A 23,474-nucleotide genomic window follows, 5' to 3' on the forward strand; every position below is an offset into this window, starting at 1 on the left:
GCTGAGCTAGAGGCCAAAATCTACAGGTAGGCACTTCGCAAAAAACACCTCTGTTTTTTCCCAAAATTTAGGATGTGTCCACGTTGCGCTTTGGGATGTTTCCTGTCGCCGGCGCTAGGCCTACCCACGCAAGTGAGGTATCATTTTTATCGGGAGACTTGGGGGAACGCTGGGTGGAAGGAAATTTGTAGCTCCTCTCAGATTCCAGAACTTTCTGCCACAGAAATGTGAGGGACATGTGTTTTTTTAGCCAAATTTTGAGGTTTGCAAAGGATTCTGGGTAACAGAACCTGGTCCGAGCCCCGCAAGTCAGCCCTCCTTGGATTCCCCTAGGTCTCTAGTTTTCAGAAATGCACAGGTTTGGTAGGTTTCCCTAGGTGCCGGCTGAGCTAGAGGCCAAAATCTACAGGTAGGCACTTCGCAAAAAACACCTCTGTTTTTTCCCAAAATTTAGGATGTGTCCACGTTGCGCTTTGGGGTGTTTCCTGTCGCCGGCGCTAGGCCTACCCACGCAAGTGAGGTATCATTTTTATCGGGAGACTTGGGGGAACGCTGGGTGGAAGGAAATTTGTAGCTCCTCTCAGATTCCAGAACTTTCTGCCACAGAAATGTGAGGGACATGTGTTTTTTTAGCCAAATTTTGAGGTTTGCAAAGGATTCTGGGTAACAGAACCTGGTCCGAGCCCCGCAAGTCAGCCCTCCTTGGATTCCCCTAGGTCTCTAGTTTTCAGAAATGCACAGGTTTGGTAGGTTTCCCTAGGTGCCGGCTGAGCTAGAGGCCAAAATCTACAGGTAGGCACTTCGCAAAAAACACCTCTGTTTTTTCCCAAAATTTAGGATGTGTCCACGTTGCGCTTTGGGGTGTTTCCTGTCGCCGGCGCTAGGCCTACCCACGCAAGTGAGGTATCATTTTTATCGGGAGACTTGGGGGAACGCTGGGTGGAAGGAAATTTGTAGCTCCTCTCAGATTCCAGAACTTTCTGCCACAGAAATGTGAGGGACATGTGTTTTTTTAGCCAAATTTTGAGGTTTGCAAAGGATTCTGGGTAACAGAACCTGGTCCGAGCCCCGCAAGTCAGCCCTCCTTGGATTCCCCTAGGTCTCTAGTTTTCAGAAATGCACAGGTTTGGTAGGTTTCCCTAGGTGCCGGCTGAGCTAGAGGCCAAAATCTACAGGTAGGCACTTCGCAAAAAAACACCTCTGTTTTCTTCCAAAATTTTGGATGTGTCCACGTTGCGCTTTGGGGTGTTTCCTGTCGCGGGCGCTAGGCCTACCCACACAAGTGAGGTATCATTTTTATCGGGAGACTTGGGGGAACATAGATTAGCAAAACAAGTGCTATTGCCCCTTGTCTTTCTCTACATTTTTTCCTTCCAAATATAGGAGAGTGTGTAAAAAAGACATCTATTTGAGAAATTCCCTATAATTCACATGCTTGTATGGTCACCCCGGAATTCAGAGATGTGCAAATAACCACTGCTCCTCAGCACCTTATCTTGTGCCCTTTTTGGAAATGCAAAGGTTTTCTTGATAGCAATTTTTTACTCTTTATATTTCAGCAAATGAATTGCTGTATACCCGGTATAGAATGAAAACGCACTGCAGGGTGCAGCTCATTTATTGGCTCTGGGTTCCTCGGGTTCTTGATGAACCTACAAGCCCTATATATCCCCGCAACCAGAGGAGTCCAGCAGACGTAACGGTATATTGCTTTCCATAATCTGACATTGCAGGGAAAAGTTACAGAGTAAAACGTAGAGAAAAATTTGTGTTTTTTTCACCTCAATTTCATTATTTTTCTTTTTCAGCTGTTATTTTCTGTAGGAAACCCTTGTAGGATCTACACAAATGACCCCTTGCTGAATTCAGAATTTTGTCTACTTTTCAGAAATGGTTAGGTTTCTGGGATCCAGCATTGGTTTCATGCCCATTCCTGTCACTGACTGGAAGGAGGCTGAAAGCACAAAAAATTGCAAAAATGGGGTATGCCCCAGTAAAATGCCAAAATTGTGTTGAAAAATTGGGTTTTCTGATTCAAGTCTGCCTGTTCCTGAAAGCTAGGAAGCTGCTGAGTTTAGCACTACAAACCCTTTGTTGATGCCATTTTCAGGGGGAAATCCACAAGCCTTCTTCTGCAGCCACTTTTTCCATTTTTTAAAAAAAAACTAAATTTTCACTGTATTTTGGCCAATTTCTTGGCCTCCTTCAAGGGAACCCACAAAGTCTGGGTACCTCTAGAATCCCTAGGATGTTGGAAAAAAAGGACGCAAATTTGGCTTGGTTAGCTTATGTGGACAAAAAGTTATGAGGGCCTAAGCGCGAACTGCCCCAAATAGGCAAAAAAAGGCCTGGCACAGGAGGGGGAAAAAGCCTGGCAGCGAAGGGGTTAAGGAGCGTTATAGTAACAGCAGACTGAGAAAAAACAACAAGGTTTTAAATGCATGCCTTGCAATGGACATGCGGGTTCTTGATGCCAGTTCAAAGCTCTCTGTGCTACATTGGAAGGACTGCATTACCTAATATTATTCTCTGGGGTTTACTGAGCATGGAAATCTCTCTACAACGGGCGCCTTAACCCAAAATGATATTTTAAGAATGCAGCCTTTGCAACGAATTAACCCGGAACAGATTTACTGTTGTATTTCCAAATTATTTGTGGCAGAGTTTAAAAAAAATAAATGCATACGTTGACCGACTGCTTTTCGTGATTCTGTGCCTTGTGGCACTACCTCCTTTTGTTGCTATCCCTAGACCTCCAATTAATGGGTTCTCAGAGCAAGGGTTTTTCAAATCCAGCAATAAATAATGCACACAGTTGTGTAAGCGATCGTGGCCAACGTAATATTTAGTCCTATATATATGGCCGCCCGTTATTTTTATTTTATTTTGTTGCGTTTATTCCGAAAACCTGGTCACCCCAGCTTTAGGAGCAGTGAAATTCTTTAACATTTTACACTAATTACATGTCATTGATTAGTCTATAAATAAGATGAAGAAGTGACGTTTGCAGGGTTGACCACCATATAAACCGATTCATAAGGATAGGGAAATAACGTGCTCCCTGAAGCGGAACAACGCCTGGCGTGCCCAGTCTCGTAACTTGCTTGGTACGGGAGCGTTTGTCACCCGCTCTAAAGAACAAACGTACAAACAATGTAAATAAAGACACACACATCTAGCCTCCGCTTCACTGAATCGAAAAAAAACAGTACACAGTTTTCACATAAAATACTTTTCTACGTACGTCGGCGAAATTGTTTTCAAAACTTATACACTTAATAGTCTATATTTTTTCTGAACTTTGTAGCAGCTTCAAAGTGTGATGAAAAAGTTACTAAATGGCATGTTTTCTTCAATAATATATTTATATTATTAGAGACCTCATCAATTAAAGCGTCTTGTCTTTTCATTCAAAATGGCCGCAGCGTTCGCACAGTTCGTGTGCGTCCAGTGCCCCGGCGTTTCCGTCGCATCCCTAATGTTTTGTTTTAACCTTGTCGGCTTCCGTTGAACGAGCAAATGAAACATGGCGACCTCCTTGATGAGTCCAGGATGGCTTTACCTGTCATCTCTGTGCAGAGTTCGGGTTCTTTTGGGAGGAGCACCGTATTCCACTGCTTTAACTGTTCAGAGCCCCGGTAGGAGTACAGGTAAAGGGCTGGAGCGGTAACAACAGAACTAAGTGACGCGTAAACTGTTCATGTTACTTATGCATGTTGCATTGGAAGTCACTGTCAGTGCGTATATACGATGATGATCGAAAACATGTTGTCCTTTTAGTCGAGATGATTTTAGTTGATCAGTGACGTGAAGCATGACCGTGCACAGGCAGTATGTTAGATACGTTTACTTTTAATTTGCATCTCCAGTAATTTGTTTGCATTACGCCAAGAACTTGCAAGTGTTATGACCCGTGCCTTCTAATGTCCAGTTTCGGTTGGATCGGAAGAAAAGTATGACCACCATACTGTTCATTAAAATGTAATCTGAAATGCTGGTCTGATTCTCGCATGGTGATCTCTCGAAAGGTTTGTAAAGCAGTCTCCTACTGGTCCTATACCTACCTCTTTTACTCCTTGCTCGCATGTGTTATAGCAGGATGGGGTTTGCACCTTGCAGATCGTTGTTACAAACTCGAGTGCAAGTGCACTTGAGTAGATGGATCCTTAGTCCCGGACCATGGATTTAACATCAACAATACATTAACAACAGTGGAGCACGTTAGGCCCCACGAGGATGATGGAGAGTAGTAGATTAGCAAGTCATGAAGGTTCATTAGCACATTTAGCAAAGTAGAGACCCTCAAATCATTTAGGGCAGTGGTTCCCAACCTTTATCAATACTGGAACCCGCGGACCCCCCACTGAATCGTTATTGGAATCCTGGGACCCCACACTGAGTCAGTGTGGGACGTAGTTCTTCAGCCGTTTGTTAAATGAGTCATTGGTCCTGTAGTTATTTGCATAGTTGAGTGAAATATGTGACATTCATAAGCCACGTTTTTCTTCTGAAGAAAATAAGCCATCATGTTACTTATTTTCTTCAAAATAATTTTTTTTACAGGTGTATGGGCCAACTGAGTGCATGGGCAAACAGAGTAGACTTTTGATTCTCAATTCCATGTGTATCCATTTAGATTTCAATTGTACTTCATCCATCCACACAACATACGACCCAGATTTTTAGTATCAAGCACTCATGGCTACTGAATCAGCAGCAGCTGGGGCAACATAACATCAAGCTGTATGTTGATAACAACAGACACTAAGGGCCTGATTATGAGTTGAACGATTGAACCGCCACAACTCTAATATGGCAGTGGTGAGGTGGCTGTCGTATAACGATGTTTCTGCCAGTCAGCCCGGTGGAAACAGAGAACAGAGCGGGGGCATTGGCCTCAGCTCCCTGAGGGAGCTGAGGCCAATGCTGTCACACACAGCACCCTTGGAATACCTACTGTCTGCCATAGCAGACAGTGTGCATTCTCAGGGTGCTGTCAGGGGGGTCCCTGCTCTGCCCACAACATGGTCGTAGGCAGTGCACAGACCCCATGTGGCCCCAATGCTGCCTTTCTGCCAACTTTTTCATGGTGGAGACCCTGCCTTGGAAAGGCTGGCTGAAAGCAAAGTCGTGATCAGCACGGCGGTGCCAAACTCACCACTGCTGTGGCTGACTGTGACTTTGACTGCTGCCAACCTGTCAGGATCCCTGATCCCGGTGGAGGTTTCCTGGTGGTCTGACCGCCTGGATCGTAATCTGGCGGTCCGACCAACAGGAATGCGGCGGTCGGACTGCCACCACGAGTTTGGCTGCCCGAGGACCACCAAACACATAATGAGGCCCTAAGTTTTTTTTAGTGCTGAGTTTCCTTTCTTCAGAGGGCAACATATTGCTCTAAAGGAGGAAGGCAAGAATTAAGCAGCAGGTAGAAGCTGTGCATGTCTGGGCAGCACATCAAGACCAAAAGCTGCCTTCTTGCCAGTTTAGTAAACTTGACTTACCAATAAGATCACTAGTGAGGCTAGTAACTTAATAAACCAAGCAGCTGTATTTGTGGATTATATGCTGGCATAATACAGGGGACCCATCAAGATGATGCTAGGCTTGTGGACCAAGTAGTGCAGTGCAGAGACTTTCTAGGCCACAGACCTGACCTGTCTTGCAACTGTCTTCTTTGTGAACCGTGTCCTATTCCAACCTGCATGTCTCCTGATAATTGCAGGAGAAATGCCTTACTCCACACTGTATGTGAATCCCAAATGAGGCAGAAGATTATAACATTGCTGACTGTGATCATGAACCTGCGACAAAACACAGTAATAATGGCTATATTAGCATCACAAGAAGTGAGTCTCTCCAAATTGAGGGGATGCCAAACAATGGGGCAATAGCCATTGGCTACACTGTTATAATTCCTTATTTTCACATCTAATGGCTTGGGGGTGTGACTATTATGTTCACGCTTCCTGGCAATTTTGGTAAATGCATAAATGCCCCAGAAAGGAAAAACATCAGGTACCCCATTAACAAATCTTTTATTCTGTCCAGCAGTATTCCACCCATCTAGGAATGGGTATTGGGATGCATAACTTATTGCTTAGGGCTCAGCGGAGGGACATTACTTTGAACTCGCTCAAGCAAAGTTAATTTAGAGGAAGGAAAGGGTGACGATGGTTGCAGAGTGTTGATGCCACTTGTTGAAAAGTTTCACATCTTGGAGAGCGCAGTGTGTGACAGTGAAAACTATGTTTCCCAGGAATCATTTAGCTTGTGCATCTTTTGATGATGGTGGCCGGCATCTTGAATCATTGGGTACAAGTTTAATTTTGTTTTATGACATCTTTGCTATACGATTGTGCTGCAGTGTTGCTGTAGTCAGGACCTTGGTAATTGGATTTGTAATTTTGTCTGGAAAACTAATATTTCCTTGGTAGATATTCACAAGAAGATAGCTACCTTTTCAGTAGAGGAGGAAGGTAATCTAACATTCATGTAGTTACTTAAATCTTATGCTTCATTTTCAGTACTATCAGAGTCACACTAGAATATGAAATGTGGCCTACATAGACATACTTTTAAGGTATATCATTTTCACTGTTAAGAATATATGAAACATCTTATTGGCAAATGATTAAGCAGCTCATCCAGTGATCCAATACCAAGTTTGACTTCAAGACTTCAGAGATATAGAGTTCCTCTGTTTTCTCACTTAACCAAATCCATTTTCCTGATTCTACTGTTGGACAGCGTTTTCTTATTGTGTGTGGTTAGCTGTGATTTCCCTAAGGGGAGGAAGAGTGCATCATTCCTGTTTGATGCATAGTACACTGTTCATGCTTTCTGACAATTGGGTCTAGTTTTAAAAATAAACTTGTGCTTAGTTGGTGCTTCTAAATGATACCATTTTAAAACTACAAAAAATAAGGTTCACCAATAAATATTAAAGTGTAAGTGATACAAAGAAATATGCAGTCTTTTATATCTTCAACTTGCTCAGGTAGCTACAATAGCAGACCTCAAGCCTATATAAATTCAGCAGTTGTTTTTCGGAAGGTACTGTTACCTAACTAGAGACTCCCACCCCCTTATTTCTTCCAAATCCCATACTGAATTTGCTGCAAGTGTTGGTTTTATACTCAAAAGTTTATGCAGCCATAATATGGAGGAAATAAAACTCCTGACCACGTGTTTGAAACCAAATCAGTGTGACCGATTGTTAAATCATGGGAGTTGATTTAATGTTTTTCTTTTATAAATGTTCTATTAATTTCCCATATCGATTCTAATAATGTGATCCACCCTGCACACTTATAATCAGGATAGTTTATTGGCCAGACTGTCATGCATCTCAAATCTTTAGCAATAAAATCTCTGTTGTGATAGTTTGTCAGCATGAAAGACAAAAGTACAGCACTCTTTTGTAGGTATTCAGCTTATTTAAGCAACTTCCATTTAACAGATTCAGGTCTCATATGTCTGATAATGTTTCAGTCATGCCTGTACAACAAGTCCTGTTTGATCTGGAGCAAAACAGGAGACAGCCTCCCAATCAAATGGCCTCGAATGCTGTGGACAGTGCCCATCCTAGGGATAAAAAGTAAAGAAATTGGGTATCTAATTCCCCTCTAATACACCTGCTTTTGTACAAAATACTGTTTTCATTTTATGTTGTTTAGGAAGGTTTTCTCATAACTGTGTAGGTACACAAAGCATTGAGCAGAGCATCAGTGTTATGATGATATTCTGATTAGATTAGTGGAGAATAGTCTGTGCCAGAGTACGAAAAAAGAGATCCAGAAACTACAGATGAGTAAGAGCCCGTTGATGAGATTATGCCTTAATCTAAGAAATTTGGATTGCATTGTTTTTCCCCGGGAAGCTTTTTATGGTTAATGGTGTAGCAGCGGATAAATATTTAAAGTCACGTGCACAGTCTCCAAGGCTGCGGAGCAAGTGTTCCATCACTGCTTTTTTTATATGAGCTCTCAGATCAGGCATCTTGAAACAAGTGAAACCTGCTGAATTCAAAAGCAAAAACACAAAATAAAAGTGAAAGACTATGGATGTAGATGATGATTATATTTCAGAATCAGTGTACCGCAATGTAAATAACTTGCAAAGCATCCCTTCCTCTAAGAAGGTTTTTAAGACCAGTTTCTATGAGAGTGAGAAAAAATACTTACCTAATTATATTTACAAGCTGTTTTGTGCATGGTGGCAGCTATTTAAGGCCTCTCATCCTGCCTGATGAGTGGAGTCTGTCATATTAAGGACTCAGTTTCACCGTCTGACTGAACAAACTAAATGTGAAAGCAAAATGCCTGCCACAGTAAACCCTGCCATCAGACACTGCAGACACACATACTGCCTTCTCCAGAACTGGTAGACCGTAGTATTTCATCCATTTCCTTCTTATACACTCATATTTGTGAGGGCAGCCTTCTTCCACATAAATAGATTCTTCCAATGTAGCACACTGGTCCATTCCTCTTCTCCACTGAGTCGACATCAGTGCGGTGGGTCCTTTCCAGTTTCATACTATGTCTCTTTTCACCACTAGCGTGGTCATCCCAATGAGATAATCTTTCCTCCCAGTATTGCCAAGGCTGTCCAATATACCTAAAAAGGCCTTTCTGGGTGTCAGATTAAGTGTGTATCCTAAAACCTGTGAAAGGGCGGAGGCTATATGTTCCCAATATAGGATGACTGGACAGCATGACCATGTCATGTCCTATCACACTTATTTCACTTCCAGACCCTACACCTAAGTGGGTCACTGCACTATAGTGTATAGATCACGTGTTGAGTGCTTAATGCTTAGGTTAAGTAGTTAATTGAGCTTGAGACCTGCAGGATTGGCAACATTTTGACACATTTTTGATGTCTGTCTGTTATGAGATTTTGTAGAGCACGCTTATGCCAATGTAGACCTGACACTTTTAGTAGGGGTGGGTGAAAAGTTCTGCTCCGCCGTAAGAGTTCTCAGAGTTTTGCCCACCCCATGCTCTGCTTGGAGTGCAGAGTTCTGGCAAAACTCCGCCAAATGCAGTGAGGCAGAGTTTTTTCTTGCATGCAGCTCGCCAATGTTAAGTTGTCGAGAGCGAGAATTTGCGTCCCCTAGTGTGATTTCCAGGCGCTAGAATTCTTCCCGGAGAGATTTCTCAATGTGGGCGGTTTAGGCAGGTCGTGACTATTCACGCTGAGAAAGCTGCCACTCGAGTTGAAAATCTACTCGAACAGCAGAAAGAAGCAGCGCCTTCTGGTGTACTTGTGGTGCCATTTGCACTGATTTTACAGCACAGAAGAAGCTCCTACCGCAAAAAATCGGCACTGTTTCGGAATCTTGCAGAGTTTTATGTAACTCTGTGGAATTCCTCAGAATAAAACTCCTTGAGTTACTCCCAGGCCTAAACTTTAGCTTACCATAGACAACACAACCACAAGAATGGATATATCCAGGTTGGAAACAAAAGGTTCTTCAGGTTACACATGAATGACAGGTGTCTTTGAAGGACTGTGGGTACCAGGCTGTTACACAATGCCACCTGGGCCCCTATTACATATGGGGAACACTGTCATTGTTTTAGACGTGGCGCACCTTTAAGCAGGTGTGCTGGGTGGAAGCAAGGACATTCCGCCCTATTACAATAAATGTGCTGCCCACAGGACAGCCTAGAATTCACACTGCTCTGGGGGCAACGCAGTCAGTGATGTATGAAGCAGCTGCTTCAAAGCAGTTCTGTGTTTACCGGTGCAGATGGCAACCCACCTGCGCTTTAGAGATTGGTTAAAGATTCCCCCTGTAGGCGGGTGCAGTGAGTGTCCAAACTCGTCTGTAGCGAGATATATGGTGAGTCCATGGGACCCCAATTCTCCGCTCCAGAGGGCTTCCCTCAAGTGGTGCACTGACAGTGCAGCAGTTTTTATGGCACACTTTCAGTGCGCCTCCTATGGCCATATTTGCCTCTGTGCCGTTCTGTAATACCATAGTGCCCCTAGGGTGCAAAAAGCAGGCGCACTTGCCCATTGCAACCCTGGAGCACTGTGTGTAATAGGGCAACTTAATGGTAAATTGTTTGCCATTAGGCCTCTGCTTTCTAAATTTTGTTGAAGGGAACAGGGTGATTGGAGGGTCAGTGCAGGAGTGTACGAAAGAAAGAGTGGGGGCATAACTTGTAAGATAGTCTGAGTATGAAACACTTGAATATGAAAGACTCTCGGTGTCAAAGCTCCAGCTAGTAAAGTGTCAGTGTATTCTCCCTTCCAAAAGTAGCAACAGGCTTGCAGTAACCACCTAGAAGCCTTAAAAACAATATGCAGGTCAAGATAAAATGCTTTATGGTGGTCATAGCAGAGATAGAGAAGATTCTTCTTAGAAACTTGAGGAAGTGCTGTGGATCTGAGGAGCTATGGATACACTTTATTATTGTCAAGGGATAGATTTGTTTAAAGTACCAAGTGATGGACATCAGTTCCCCTTAATCTTTCAAAACAGAATTATGTGGTAGGATTAACAAAACAAATGCTCTTATCCTACCTCCATTGATTTCTAGTTTTAGTGCATCAGTGACCTACACATCTACTACTTGATCTTTTGGTTGAAGTGGTTGGATATCACCTGTGCCTAAACCAAGATGGTGTTTTGTTATACAAAGTACTACAGTTATTGAATTGCAGCCGTTCACAATAACTTAGTTTGGCATTGCAGATTCAAGATTGGCCATATACAAGGGACAGACAAGGCCTTTGGAGGTCCTCAAGTACCAAGGCAATGCTTATGTTATGTCCACAGGTTCAGCAGTATTGCCTGCCATAGATGCCTGTCCGCCAAACACAACAGGATGGCTGCTGCCTTGTGGCGACCACTCAGCCAGACCTATTAGAAATTTCCCGCTAGGTCAACAGGTGGAAACTTAGGTTTCCGCCCTCCAGCCTAGCAGGAAACAGGCTACTGCATGGTCGCCAGGAATCATTGGACTGGTGGGGGTTGCTTCTCATCCCCTCCCCCCTTGACTTATCCTGCTAATAAATATTGGCTGTGGCACCGCGCAAGGGACTCAGAGGTCTTCCCATTGGAGCACTGCTCATGGGTAAAAGCAAGCGACCGGCCTCACTGCAGGGCAATACTTTGGAGTTATACACCATCCCTGCCCTGTCTGAGCAGCGGGAGACGCACCTGACTGGGTGTAGGACTGAAGCGGGGTTGGGTGCCCCTGTCGCCCTGTCGTGGAGCCCACGAGAGCTGAACTTTTGGTGGCAAATCAGGGATCTAGGGAGGCCCTGGAGGGGAAGATCGAATCAGTGGCAATCAAGGTCAATCCCCTCCAGGCGGACCTCCGGAAGGTATCCGACAGGGTGCAAAACACAGAGGGCTCGATTTCCGAGCTCAGGGCGGAGGTTGGTGTACTGCAGAAACAGATGGCTGAAGTTACATCCAGAGCCAGGATCCTCGAGGACAGGGTGGAAGACGCGGAGGGCAGGTCCCCCAGCAATAATATTCGGCTTATTGGGTTCCCAGAGCGGGCTGGGGGGTCTGCCACGGAGGCTTTCGTGGAGCGTTGGATTAGAGAGTACTAAAACCTGTTGTACTGTCCCCAATATTTGCGATCAAAAGGGCGCACAGTGCACTAGTTGCCCCCCCTCTGCCAGGGGCGCACCTGAGGGCCATCAATCATAGCCAGCATACCAGACTATAAGGACAGAAATTGCATCTTTAGGGCTTGTCGAGAAATGGAGTCAGTTCATTTTGACAATCATAAGATTCAATATATCATGATTACACCAACAAAGAACAGGGATCCAGGAAGGGATTCTTGGAGGTCAAGGCCAAGCTAGGCTTGCTCAACATATGCTACATGCTGTTGTATCTTGCCCAGCTAAAAGTCCTTCATGGCGGCAAGTCCCACTTATTTGACATGCCGGAAGGTAGGTAGGTAGGTGTGTGTGTGTGTGTGTGTGTGTGTCTGTGTGTGTGTCTGTCTGTCTGTCTGTCTGTCACCGACCCACCCTAGAGGAAGGAAGATGGAACTGCACGAGGGGAGTTGTCGCCAGGAGAGGGGGTGAGTCGGACCACGGTTGAAATTCAGTAAGATGGCACAATGGCTCTAACACATCAGGATGAGACAATTGAATCAATGCAGATGGCTGATGCAAAGGAGGCAGAAGTTGTTGGCACTGGCACTTGATTGTATAATTGTTAGATGTACTGTGTACACCATATTTCTGATCTGTTCTCCCCTTTTAATTTTTTCTTCCTGTCCGTTCTCTTTTTCCTGCTCCAGTGTTGCGGGGGCGGAGCGCAGATTCTATCGGCGGGGGCGGGGGGGGGGGCGACGGTGGTGCTATGGATGCTTTGAATTTAAATAATTGGTCACTGGTTGGGACGTTATATGATCTGGGGGCGGAAATGTCTCTCTCCACTAAAAGTGGTAGGCCATGTTTCAGAGGGTTGGGATTAGGCTGTGGGTCCTGACAGCATGGTACTTTATGGATGCGCATTGGTTGTTGTTTCAATTGTTATGCTGCCTGACCGGGGAGGGGAGTGTTGAGGGTTGTGACTTGTTTAGTACTGCTCCTAGGTTTAAAAAGGGGCTGTGTTCATACAGTGCATGCGTGAATTCATACACATACCAAATATATGGAGGGGCATGGGAGGGTGATCACAGATCATTATGGCGGAGCATACAAACATCTTAGCCTGGAACGTCCGGGCTTAAAGGGCTATTCTAAACATTATAGGGATCATTCATTCCTCAGACGTAATAAGACACAAATAGCTTACCTACAGGAGACCCACTTAGTGGGAGAGGAGGTTCAGCAGTTGGGGAAGAAATGGAGGGGGCTGCTATACCCCGCCACTTACTCCTCTTATGCGAGAGGGGTTGCCATCTGGATAGCACATGGAGTACCCTTCAGACACACGTATAGCGAAGCAGATGTGGAGGGATGCTATGTGCTGGTCCAGGGGATGCTAGATGATAGAGAGGTTATACTGCTTAACACTTATGCACCCAATATAGATGATAAGTTATTCTTCATGCATATACAAAAGTTATCGGAGGGCTGTATAGGGACACTGATAATATGGGCAGGGGACTACAACTGTATCTTGGATGGCCGAATGGATTGGCACCCGTCCGACTGGGCACTAAATCACTGATGTCAAACTTGCTCACAGCAGTTATGCGTGATTTGGGGTTCAGGGATAGTTGTCAGGATTTACATACGGAGGGTCATGAATTTACATGTCATTCATTGACGCATAACCTTTGTAGTCGTTTGGATCGTATATTAGGGAGTGGCATAGATCTGTAGTCCTTGATGGAGTGGGGCTGCCCAAGTTTTACTCCTGAGCTTGTGCAGGGATTGGAGAGTGAGATAGGCGTGGAGGAGCTGGGAGTAGCTATTCAGGCCCTCAGCAGATCCAGAGCCCCGGGTGGGGATGGAGTTCCTGCAGAGTTTTATCAAGTTTATTCTGCCACTCTGAAATAAAAGTTGTTCGAGATTTTCCGTGAGGCTCAGGATAGCGGGATACAACCGCGTACAATGAGGGAGGGTGTTATCTGTCTGTTGCCCAAGCCTGGGAGGGATGTGGCCGATCCATCTTCATACAGGCCCCTCACGATGCCTAATACTGACATTAAAATGTTGTGCAAAGTATTGGCAATGCGTCTGTCGACAGTCGTCCACACACTGGTCCATGAAGATCAATGTGGCTTTATGCCTGCACCTAGTAACCCTCTTAACATTTGTAGACTCACTCATGTTTTGCACGATACGATGGACTGTGCATCTGACTTAGTGTCGATCGACTTGGAAAAGTCGTTTGATACAGTGGAGTGGCCGTACCTTGTGGCTGTGCTGCGGGAAATGGGATTTGGTCCTGCCTTTTGTAGTTGGGTGCGCCTTTTGTATACCAGCCCTTCAATTTAGGTTTGAATCAGGAGAGACTTAGCGGGGGAGTGGGAAGTGGGAAGGGGTACTGGGCTGGGCTGCCCCCTCTCTCCGCTACTATTCGCCCTTGCCATTGAACCATTGGCAATTCTGCTGCGTGGGGAGATGGAGTGATGGTAGATTAAGACTGGTGATTCTACCCATGTTATCTCTTTATACGCGGATGATGCGTTGATATGTCCATACACCTGCCCGGGTCGGACCGGTCTTGATAGGGCTCCTTCAGACCTTTGGCGCGGTCTTAGGCCTCTGAGTTAATGTCACTTCTGTTTCCAGTGGGCAGCTTATTGGCAGTTCCTGCTGATCTATTGCCTGAGCTTGGCCTCCGCTAGGAATTAGGCTTTAGATATTTGGGTATATGGGTGGCCCATACGGAGGAAACATATAGATGCCTCAACGAGGATAAAGTTATGACTAATCTCGAGGGGTCAGTGTCATTTTGAAGTCAATTGCCACTGTCTGTGATGGGTAGGGCGGCTGTGGCGAAGATGGTTTTTCTCCCGCGTTGCCTTTATCTCATTAAGAATGCCATGTTCCGGATCCATTTCTCCTTTTTCCGAAAGTTAGACAGTTTACTTATCTCCCTGGTCTGGGCGGGATGTCGTAGTAGGGTGGCATTGTCTGTTCTTAAACGGGATATGGAGGATGGTGGTCTCGCCCTGCCTGATGTGCAGCATTACTATTATGTGGCCCATTTGCAACATGCTGCGCGATGGCTGACAGTATCAGACAATTGGGAGAAGAGGTTGTTCTGGGTATGCTGGGTTGTGATACCTTGGTGGTTCAATTATTGATGGGGGGAGGAAGATCGACGAAGTGGATTCCCTATCTGGTAGGGCAGACTGCGGCAATCTGGGAGGCGTTCGTGGGTAAAGTGATGGGTAGGGTGTCATTTGACAGGGAGCTGTGCATTTGGGATCTTGCCCCATTCAGGGCCATCTATGCTGATATGTCTATGGATCGTTGGAGGGCCGGGGGCTGCTAGACTGGTGGGGATCTTTACCCTGGGGAGGTATTCATTGAGTACCCGCAGATTCAGGAAACTTTTGAGGTGGGGCCGGGCCAGTTTCTGCAGTATGCCAAGATGGAAAGTGTGGCGCAGGAAATTTGGATTGGGTTCACGGCTGCCCCGCAGCCATCCCAAGTGTTGGGCGGTATGCTCCATTGTGGAGAGAGGGACACCTCATCTCATTATTCTATGAAGCTGTTAGAGGTGATCAGGTGCTACACCAGTGTGTGGCACGTGCTGCTTGGACGAGGGAGTTGGAGGAGCCGCTAACAGACGCTGATTGGGCACAAGCGGGTATGCTAGTGAAGAAAGTGTCCTGCAATCAGAGATTTAAATTGCTCCATTTTAACTTCCTGCACCATACATATGTGACCCCAGGGTGTCTTAATAGAATAACTCCTGAGAGGGAGGTGAGGTGCACGAGATGTGGGGAGTAAGTGCCAGTTTTTTGCATCTAGCCTGGACATGCGGGGTGTTCAGGGATACTGGGAAAAGGTAGTTCCTAAGATAACAGAGGGGACTGACATAGCGATACCCTTGACCCCAAAGGCCTGCCTTCTGGGAGTGGTACCTAGACACAAGGGACTTCAGATGCATCATAAAATGGTCCAACTGGTGCTAATGCTAGCCAAGAGACGAGTGGCCATATGCTGGATGAATGCTCGGGTTCCCTGTGAGGCATCGTGGCAGAGGGATCTCCTTGAATGGGGAGTAGCGGAGGAGGTGCATATGCGTAATACCCGCAGGGGCAGGGGGGGCCTTGGAGGCCGTCGTGCTGTGGGGGTCCATATTGCACAACTTTACAGAGGAGGATGAACATGATTCTTTGGACGACTCTAGTGAAGGGGAGTGATGTGTGGACACTGTTGTAGTGTTTTTGATTTGTGAAGTCGTGACGTTTGCTGACTAATAGTGTTGCCGGGTGGTCCCCATGTGTGTGGTCGATGGGTCACCTGGGCATCAATGTGCTATGACAAGCTGGGGGCCCAGCTCCGGTGGAAATATGATCTAGATTGTATGTATTGCCCTTGCTCACACTCAGGCCTCTGCAATTGTTCCTTTATTGAATTGCTGACATCCACTGCTTGTTATGTTTTTTGTGTTATTGTATTCTTACATCATGACTGATACCAGATGTGATAAAACTACCATTAAAGAAAGTTAAAAAAAAAATTATTTCAGCTTTTTAAAAATAAATATTATTTAATGATAGAAATGTTCATAAGTTTAAATTTTAAAATGAAATGAATGTAACTACGTTTTAAAATGAATTTAATTTATTCTCTAATTCCATACATAACGTTTTATAATTTCTAATACATAAGTGAATACAAAAAGTTTACTTTAGTTGGGATTTTTAAAATATTCAACAAATATTTTTTTATTTCATATATTTTATTCAAACTTAAGTGCTGTAGCATTTGCCATTTTGTTCTTTATTTACTATATATATATATATATAATTTACATTAATATTTAACATAAAATAATTTTCCTATGGTTTTGGTCCAATACATTTCTTAAATTTCCCCTAGAATTTATTGTAAGGAGATATCTGCTCTGGTAGCAGAGGTCTCCCTACTGTAAAATATAGGAAAAAGTTAAATTTCTCATTAATTAAACTTAATAATTAAACTTAAACTTTTTTTTTCTGTTAAATATTAATTTACATTTGTTTTAAACAATGAACAAAACATAAAATGCTACTGCACTATTGACTTCATTTTTAATTCATTTATTTATTTATATATATATGTGTGATTAAAACAATTCTGACTTAAATTTTAAAAGGTAAAGTAACAAGAATATATTTTTATTGTGTATTAATTGTTGATTATTGTAAAGAATTAAAAGTAATTTAATTACATTTCATTAAAATGAATATTGCTTTTTTTTGTATAAAATAGTTTAAAAATTGTTTTATGTTTAGATATTTTTAAGCTGATTTAACAATATTTCCTATTGGATTTTATTTTAAGTCCCTATCACCATTACATTCAACGGGAGGGTGTTGCAGTATCAATGGTTGGCCATGTGGGGTGTTGGACTTACTCCAGCCCACAGCTGAAGTACATTTGCTGCTGTTTGGGGCCCTTTTTTGACCATAGTAACTTTAGAAGTGAAGTTTGTGAATAGCAATGGGCTTACTCTTTTGTGGGTGGGTGCTTGTCCCTCCTCAAACCCCTCCCTAGCCCTTCCTAAACCCCTCCCTACTAATCCCCTCACATTTAGAAGTAAGTGTGCCCTTTTTCCAGCCTGCATTTATCACTATGAAGTAGACTTACATGTTTGAGGATCTCCCCATAGAAAAGATCGGAGAGTTGGAGGAAGAGATCTCAACTTGTAGGTTTGTGAATAACATTTTGTCGAACTTTTAATAGCACCATGTTGTTACTACTAAAGTACTACAAATTGCAGTTTGTGAAACAGGCCCTTAGTGTTCAGATCTTGAATGACCTGCTGATGAGATTCGGAATGTGGAACTTGTGTGCTCATTAATGAAGCGATTTTAACCTTCCCTACTTAGGTATTGTGTTCAAATTTGCATGTATGTTGTTCAGCTTTACAGGTAATTAAGTAAAATTACAAAACATTTGAATGACTTTTGCTTTTCAGTCCCTTCTGGAAGAGGCAACAGATCAACGCCAAATGTACGGAATAGGAGAGAGGTAAGAAGTGTGCTTTTTTTTGTAAAATAAAATGGAAAAATTCACCACATGCCAAGGAAACTATTCATGCCCTAAAATGCTCTAGTGAGCATTCTCTGTTTATATTTCAATTTTTAAATTAAATGAAAACCAGTATGATCTGCCATCCAATACGTATTACCCTATGCCCATCAACATTCACCCTTTAAAATCAACAGCCTCCTGAAATCAGTGACTGCAAACCCCAGACTTACTCTAAGTACTCTGTAGAAAATTGCAAATAAGATGGCTACTTCCTCTGTTGATGATAAAATACAGGGAATGGTTTAGGTATTTGGGGACCTGAGGAGAACATGCAGAGAAATCACCATTAACCCCGAAACTTTCCTTTGCACTTCATGCACAACAAGTCCCTCTCTAGCTACAGAACCTTGCAGACTTTTTACCCCCATATACGCCCTCTAAAGGGCTTACTCTGTTTTAGCAGAGGTGGACCTTTCAGTTTTTCCAGGAAGTCGCAGCCAAAGAATGTATGAACAGAAATTATAGTGGCCGACGTTCCTGTTGCTGTTAGACTCCTACATGTCTGCAAACGTGTGCCATCATTCATGGTCCAGAGCACTTGCACAGGAAATTCGAGTATCCTTTTGTTATTGCACATAAGAAGATAATGAGGAGTCGGCTCTCAAATGTTGCCTGCCCTTCTAACATTGTCCTAGACTTCATGCTTCCCCTTGAGCAACAACAAAGATTTTATAACCCCCTGTCTAAATGCTTTCCCATGGTAAAGTTCGGAAGATGCAGCAATGAAATCATCCTCCACCTGCTGGACATGTGTTCCCAATAAAATCACCATTTTTTTCTGTCCCCTTTTGCTTCCTGGGCTCCATTGCCACAATTGCTTTTCCCACCACCTCCAGTTTCTTCATAACGGTGTACAATGCTCCTATCATTTCTCTCAGACTCTTAAGGAGCTTGCTTGTAGAAACTTCTTTAATTTTTTCACTCTTGGGTCCCTTTCCCCTTCATGACTGAAGGGCAAAAAGGTAATCTTTGTTTCTTGTAACTTGGTTTTACACCATGTTATTGGCCACTTGGCCTGAGTTATCAGATAGATAGACTGATAGAGCGACTGATTGCTCTTAAAAAACAAACATTGATTTTTCCTCATGCACCTAGCATGGGCATTCCTCCGCATTTCATACATTTACTACCTGCCTATGATGACTAACCTACATGGCCAGTGTGAGGGCAGCAGATTTCTGATCTCTGTAACCCTTGCTGTGAAATATGGACATAACAACTAGTATCATTTGTAGTTTTTATTTTTGGGGAGTGAAGAACTTTCTGTGTAGAAATTCACCACAGTTGAGCATAACATTTATATTTCATCACATTAGTTCAGTCTTGGGAGGGAATGCCATGTGTCATGCTTTGAGCAGGGTAATACATCTTGTTAGAAGCACATGAGTTGTGTAAATAAAATTATAACACAACCTAACCATATCATTAACTGGAATGCCAATAATGCGCAACATGGTACAATGCAGTGGTTTTCAAACTTTTTAATGCTGCCCCCTCAGACCTTTTCATAATTATTCTATTAAGATGGCAATGCTTAAATATGTCTAGACTCATTTAAACATTGCAGTAAAGTTATGTTACCTTTATTAAAAATGCAATAAACAATTTTCTACTTAAAACAAAGCACTATTAGCTGCATAATCCTTCTTTTGGCCAGAGCCTGGCATCCCCCCAGGGATCACTTAAGGCCCCCCCCCCATTTTGAAGACCCTTGGTATAATGTAACAAATAGTATGATTTCACATCATCCATCAACACAGGAAGTGACATCATGATTTCCTGCGAAGCCCATCTTTAAAAGAAGCAACCAAGCGAGAGAACTTCAGTTTGCTTCATCCATCTGCACACCACACACTGTACCAGACATTGCTGGCATCCAGGCATCCCTGCCAGCTACAGAATCGCCAGGCAACACTATCGGTATAAGCCTGGAGGGGGAGTCACTATTATATTCAGACACCATCAGCTGACCACCCACACAGACACTTCCACCAGCTACATGAAACACCTTATGTTCAAGATAGGCATCAGAGCCAAAGTCTCCTAGGGCCAGAACCCTCTTAGACAGACCTTCAGGACCCCGCACCACTTTTGCTAGTGACATCACACAGACCTTAAATTCACCTACAAGATTGCATTAACCTTATCTCTGTGGCCCTTCTAGAAAACCTCAGAAAACTTAGCCTCACCCAGCACATTACTGAACCCACCTATTGAATCCAATTTTCTCCTCAATCACCAACATCAAAGTTGACAAGCCAGCAATTACGACTTGGATAGACCTTGCTCTCATCAGTTTCAACACACCCATCGCACACCACATCAGACCTACCACCACTGAACCCTCCAGACACAGCTGGAAAAGCATCAGAGAACAGAACTGGTCTTCCAGGCAGTTGCTGGAGCACACCATCAACTTGCCAATAGTCCTCAAGGAACTCAACAGCTTGATCACTACAAGCCCTAACACCCTGGCTCCCCTTAAGTGTAACCCAACAGCAATGATCCAATCACAGGCCAGCAGATACACAGATAAACTCAGGCTGACCAAACACCACTGCAAGCAACTGGAGCTCAATGAACAAGTCAAGACCCCATGAATAAGGACAACTTCAAATCCGCCCTAAGACGCTACCACCAGCTGATATGGAACACCAAGTGCATAGCTCTTGCAGACCTCATCAACTACGGCACAAACCACAGAAAGAAATTCTGTGCCGTTTTCAAAGATTTCACAGCACATCCTGCCTCCAGCAACATCAGCCCCTCACAAGACCTTTACATCAAGCTCTCAGAATTCTTCTGTAACAAAATCACCTCCATACACTGTAACTTAGACCTTCAACCAGACCTCACCATCATCGCAACTCAACTTCTCATCATGGCCAAAGAATGAATCCTGACCTTGTGGCCTGTCTTTCCAATTGTAGATTGCGCCGGCTGCCAGGAAGACCATCCACCCGGGGGCCCCATGGGACTCTTGCTTCCACTAAAGGACTTAAATCGATCAACTAGGCACTATCAAATATGTCATTGCCTGTCACACTCCTAGACACCTGGAAACAGTCAACCTTCGTCCCCTGCTCAAAAACAATTTGCTGACCCAGTCACTCTCTCCAACTACAGGCCCGTAACCCTCCTATTGTCAGCATCGTCTCCTTCACCAACAACACAGAGCTGCTACTCTACCTCTGGGAGAAGACCCCCCAACAGAAGAAACCAGGTCACTACCTTCTGTCCAAAGTTGCTAACTGGATCAAAGCCAACTGTTTTAAGCTCAACACATACAAGACAGAAGTAGAGATCTTCAGCTAGAGCACCTTGCCATGGGGCTCCAGCTTGTGGCCGGCCAAATTGTGACCTGGACTCACACCAGAAACCTTGAAATTATTATCAACAGCAAACTCGACATAACATACAAGGCAATGCATGTTGCTTCCTGCCTATTTCTTCCACACCCTGATGATGCTGAGGAAGATCTTCAAATGGCTCTCAAGCAACACCAGAAAAACAGCCACTCAAACCCTTGTCCTCCGCAAGGTGGACTACGGGAACATCCTCTATACCGGGATTACCAAGCATCTCACCAGAAGACTACAAACCATTCTCAACTCGGAATCTAGACTCCTCTACAACCTATCTCGCAGAAATCACATCACATCACACTACACTTAAGGAGTTACACTGGCTACCAATGCACAAACATGTTCATTTCAAACTCCTCACACACACATTCAGGGCACTACACAACGTAGGCCTCACCTACCAGAAAAGTTGCATTTCCTTTCACCAGCTACACAGACACATCTGCTTCGCAGGACTCCTATTCACACACATCCCATACATACACAGACGCAGATCAGGAGGTCGGGGATTCTCTTGAATCCCTACTAAAGCATGGAACAACCTCCTACTCAACATCAGAGCCTCCTCCTCTCTTCTTGAATTCAGTGCCTTCAGCTGAAGGCCTGGCTTTTTAGTTACCCATCTACCCTATGCAGGGCTAGGCACAAACACCTGCTCACTGCCATTATACTCTTGCGGTTGATGGTGCGCTTTACAAATACATGTCAATTAATGTTCATTGGCTTTAATTTGATGACCATAAGTCTAATATCTTTTGAGGGTGTAGATTTTGTCTAGTGGTCCTCATTCATACTGACAAACCTGGAAACGTGAACTGTTCCTTGCTTTCCTGCCTGACCAGGTGATTTGATCTTGGGCGAATTGTCTTATCTCTCCTGATTTCCCAGTACCTGTCAAAGTGCAATCATTGTTTGTGTATTTTTGCCTACAGGATGTCTTGATGCTGGCTTTAATACTTTTTTAGTGAGGGGATGTGGTCTAATAGTTAACTTGTAAATGGCAGAAGCAGAACACTTATGGACCACCTAATTGTTTCCATAAAGCCACAGGAAATTGATAAAACTGACCACCGGCAACATTCACAGTGATGGATGTAACGATGAAGAGAGCTAAAGGTTCATCTGGTTCCTCTTAAATGGCAGATGATCTTTAAGGATGGTCAGTCTTAGTCTATTCCACAAAGCTACCTCTGAATGGTAATGGTGGAACCAGGGTTCTTCTTTCTGATTTTGAAAGAAGAGAAAGAGGGAGCGATGAATATGTGGAAGGTCCATGCATAGGCATGGTAAATTATCAATGATAAACAGAAGAATGGGGTGGGGGCTAACTTGTAAAATTCTCTGTGGATGGTACACCACACCCTGAATGCCATTCACTGCAGAATGACAGCAAATGCAGAAAGGACTCCAGTCCTGGCATACTCGCTCAACCATGTTGTGTGTTACCGGGCACATTGTCTAATCTTTGTGCCTTATATCTATCTATATCTTTCAAATTTTGAGCGGTCTGCGACAACAGCAATGTCAATATACATAACCATAAAACTAATTAACTAACTAGATTAGAGGAAATGAATCTGCCATCTTGGAATGATAAATTGAAACAAAAACAAAATAGCTGGCGCATTTATGCTGGTACACGGGTGTCTATACAAAATAGCATTTTTGTTGTGTGTTTTTTTTTTTTTTTTTTTTTTTTAAATTTCATTTGAAAACAGCATTGTTAAAGTCTGTTGGACTGCACTGACAAAGCCAAAAGTAAAGATCTACTGGTTTGCCAATGCTTGTTCCAGGAGTCTTCATAGATTCCAAACTGTCTTTCTGTCTTGCTGGTGCAAAAAAAGAAAAGTAACGGCCACTGTACCAGCTGCTGATCTTTAGACAAGCTAATCCTTTTTTATTCCTGCAGAGAATGTTTACTTTGTAGCAGAAGCTTTTGTGCTGCTTTGTGTGGATGGTGGCAGTAGTGTTTTATTAGTGTTCAAAAACATGCCAGTCGGTGTTAGGCATTGGGGCATGTAAATGTGATAATGTCCCTCTTCACGAAGGTAAATTTGTGAACAGAATTACCTTTTCTACGCTAACAAAGGCATTCCTAAAAGGTGTAAGACGATTTACGAGTGCAGAGTCCTCTGCACTTGTACAATCCCGCTCAAGCAGGGATTCTAAAGCTTAGTTTGCCCTGGATGTTTGTGAACATCCACAAACAACTACATTTTGTGAGCATTAAACTTCTCTGATTTCCTTTCGGGAACGCTAGATTTTTACTCCAGCCAAGGGCTAGCATCAATCCCTTCCCATGGTGGTATGGTGAATGGATTCACCCAGATTTGGTGGGCGAGTACAGGAATGGTTTGTCTGAAGATGGAAATAAAATTTCCAGCAGAGAAAAAGAAGTGGGTGTTTATAAAGGAA

The 23,474-nt window shown here is 43.8% G+C and overlaps 1 protein-coding gene across 1 annotated transcript in view; it reads left to right on the plus strand.

The window, feature by feature from the left end:
* Positions 1–3,488: 3,488 nt before the first annotated feature.
* The window catches only part of MRPS35 (mitochondrial ribosomal protein S35), a 149,269-nt gene continuing 129,283 nt past the window's right edge, over positions 3,489–23,474 (plus strand). The window contains exons 1-2 of the mRNA XM_069228175.1: positions 3,489–3,650; positions 17,579–17,631. Coding sequence (XP_069084276.1) covers positions 3,527–3,650; positions 17,579–17,631 — 177 coding nt within the window. The 5' untranslated portion in view covers positions 3,489–3,526. The remainder of the gene's footprint in view (positions 3,651–17,578; positions 17,632–23,474) is intronic.

Source organism: Pleurodeles waltl, chromosome 4_1 (genome assembly GCF_031143425.1).
Source record: "Pleurodeles waltl isolate 20211129_DDA chromosome 4_1, aPleWal1.hap1.20221129, whole genome shotgun sequence".
Lineage (NCBI taxonomy): Eukaryota > Metazoa > Chordata > Amphibia > Caudata > Salamandridae > Pleurodeles > Pleurodeles waltl.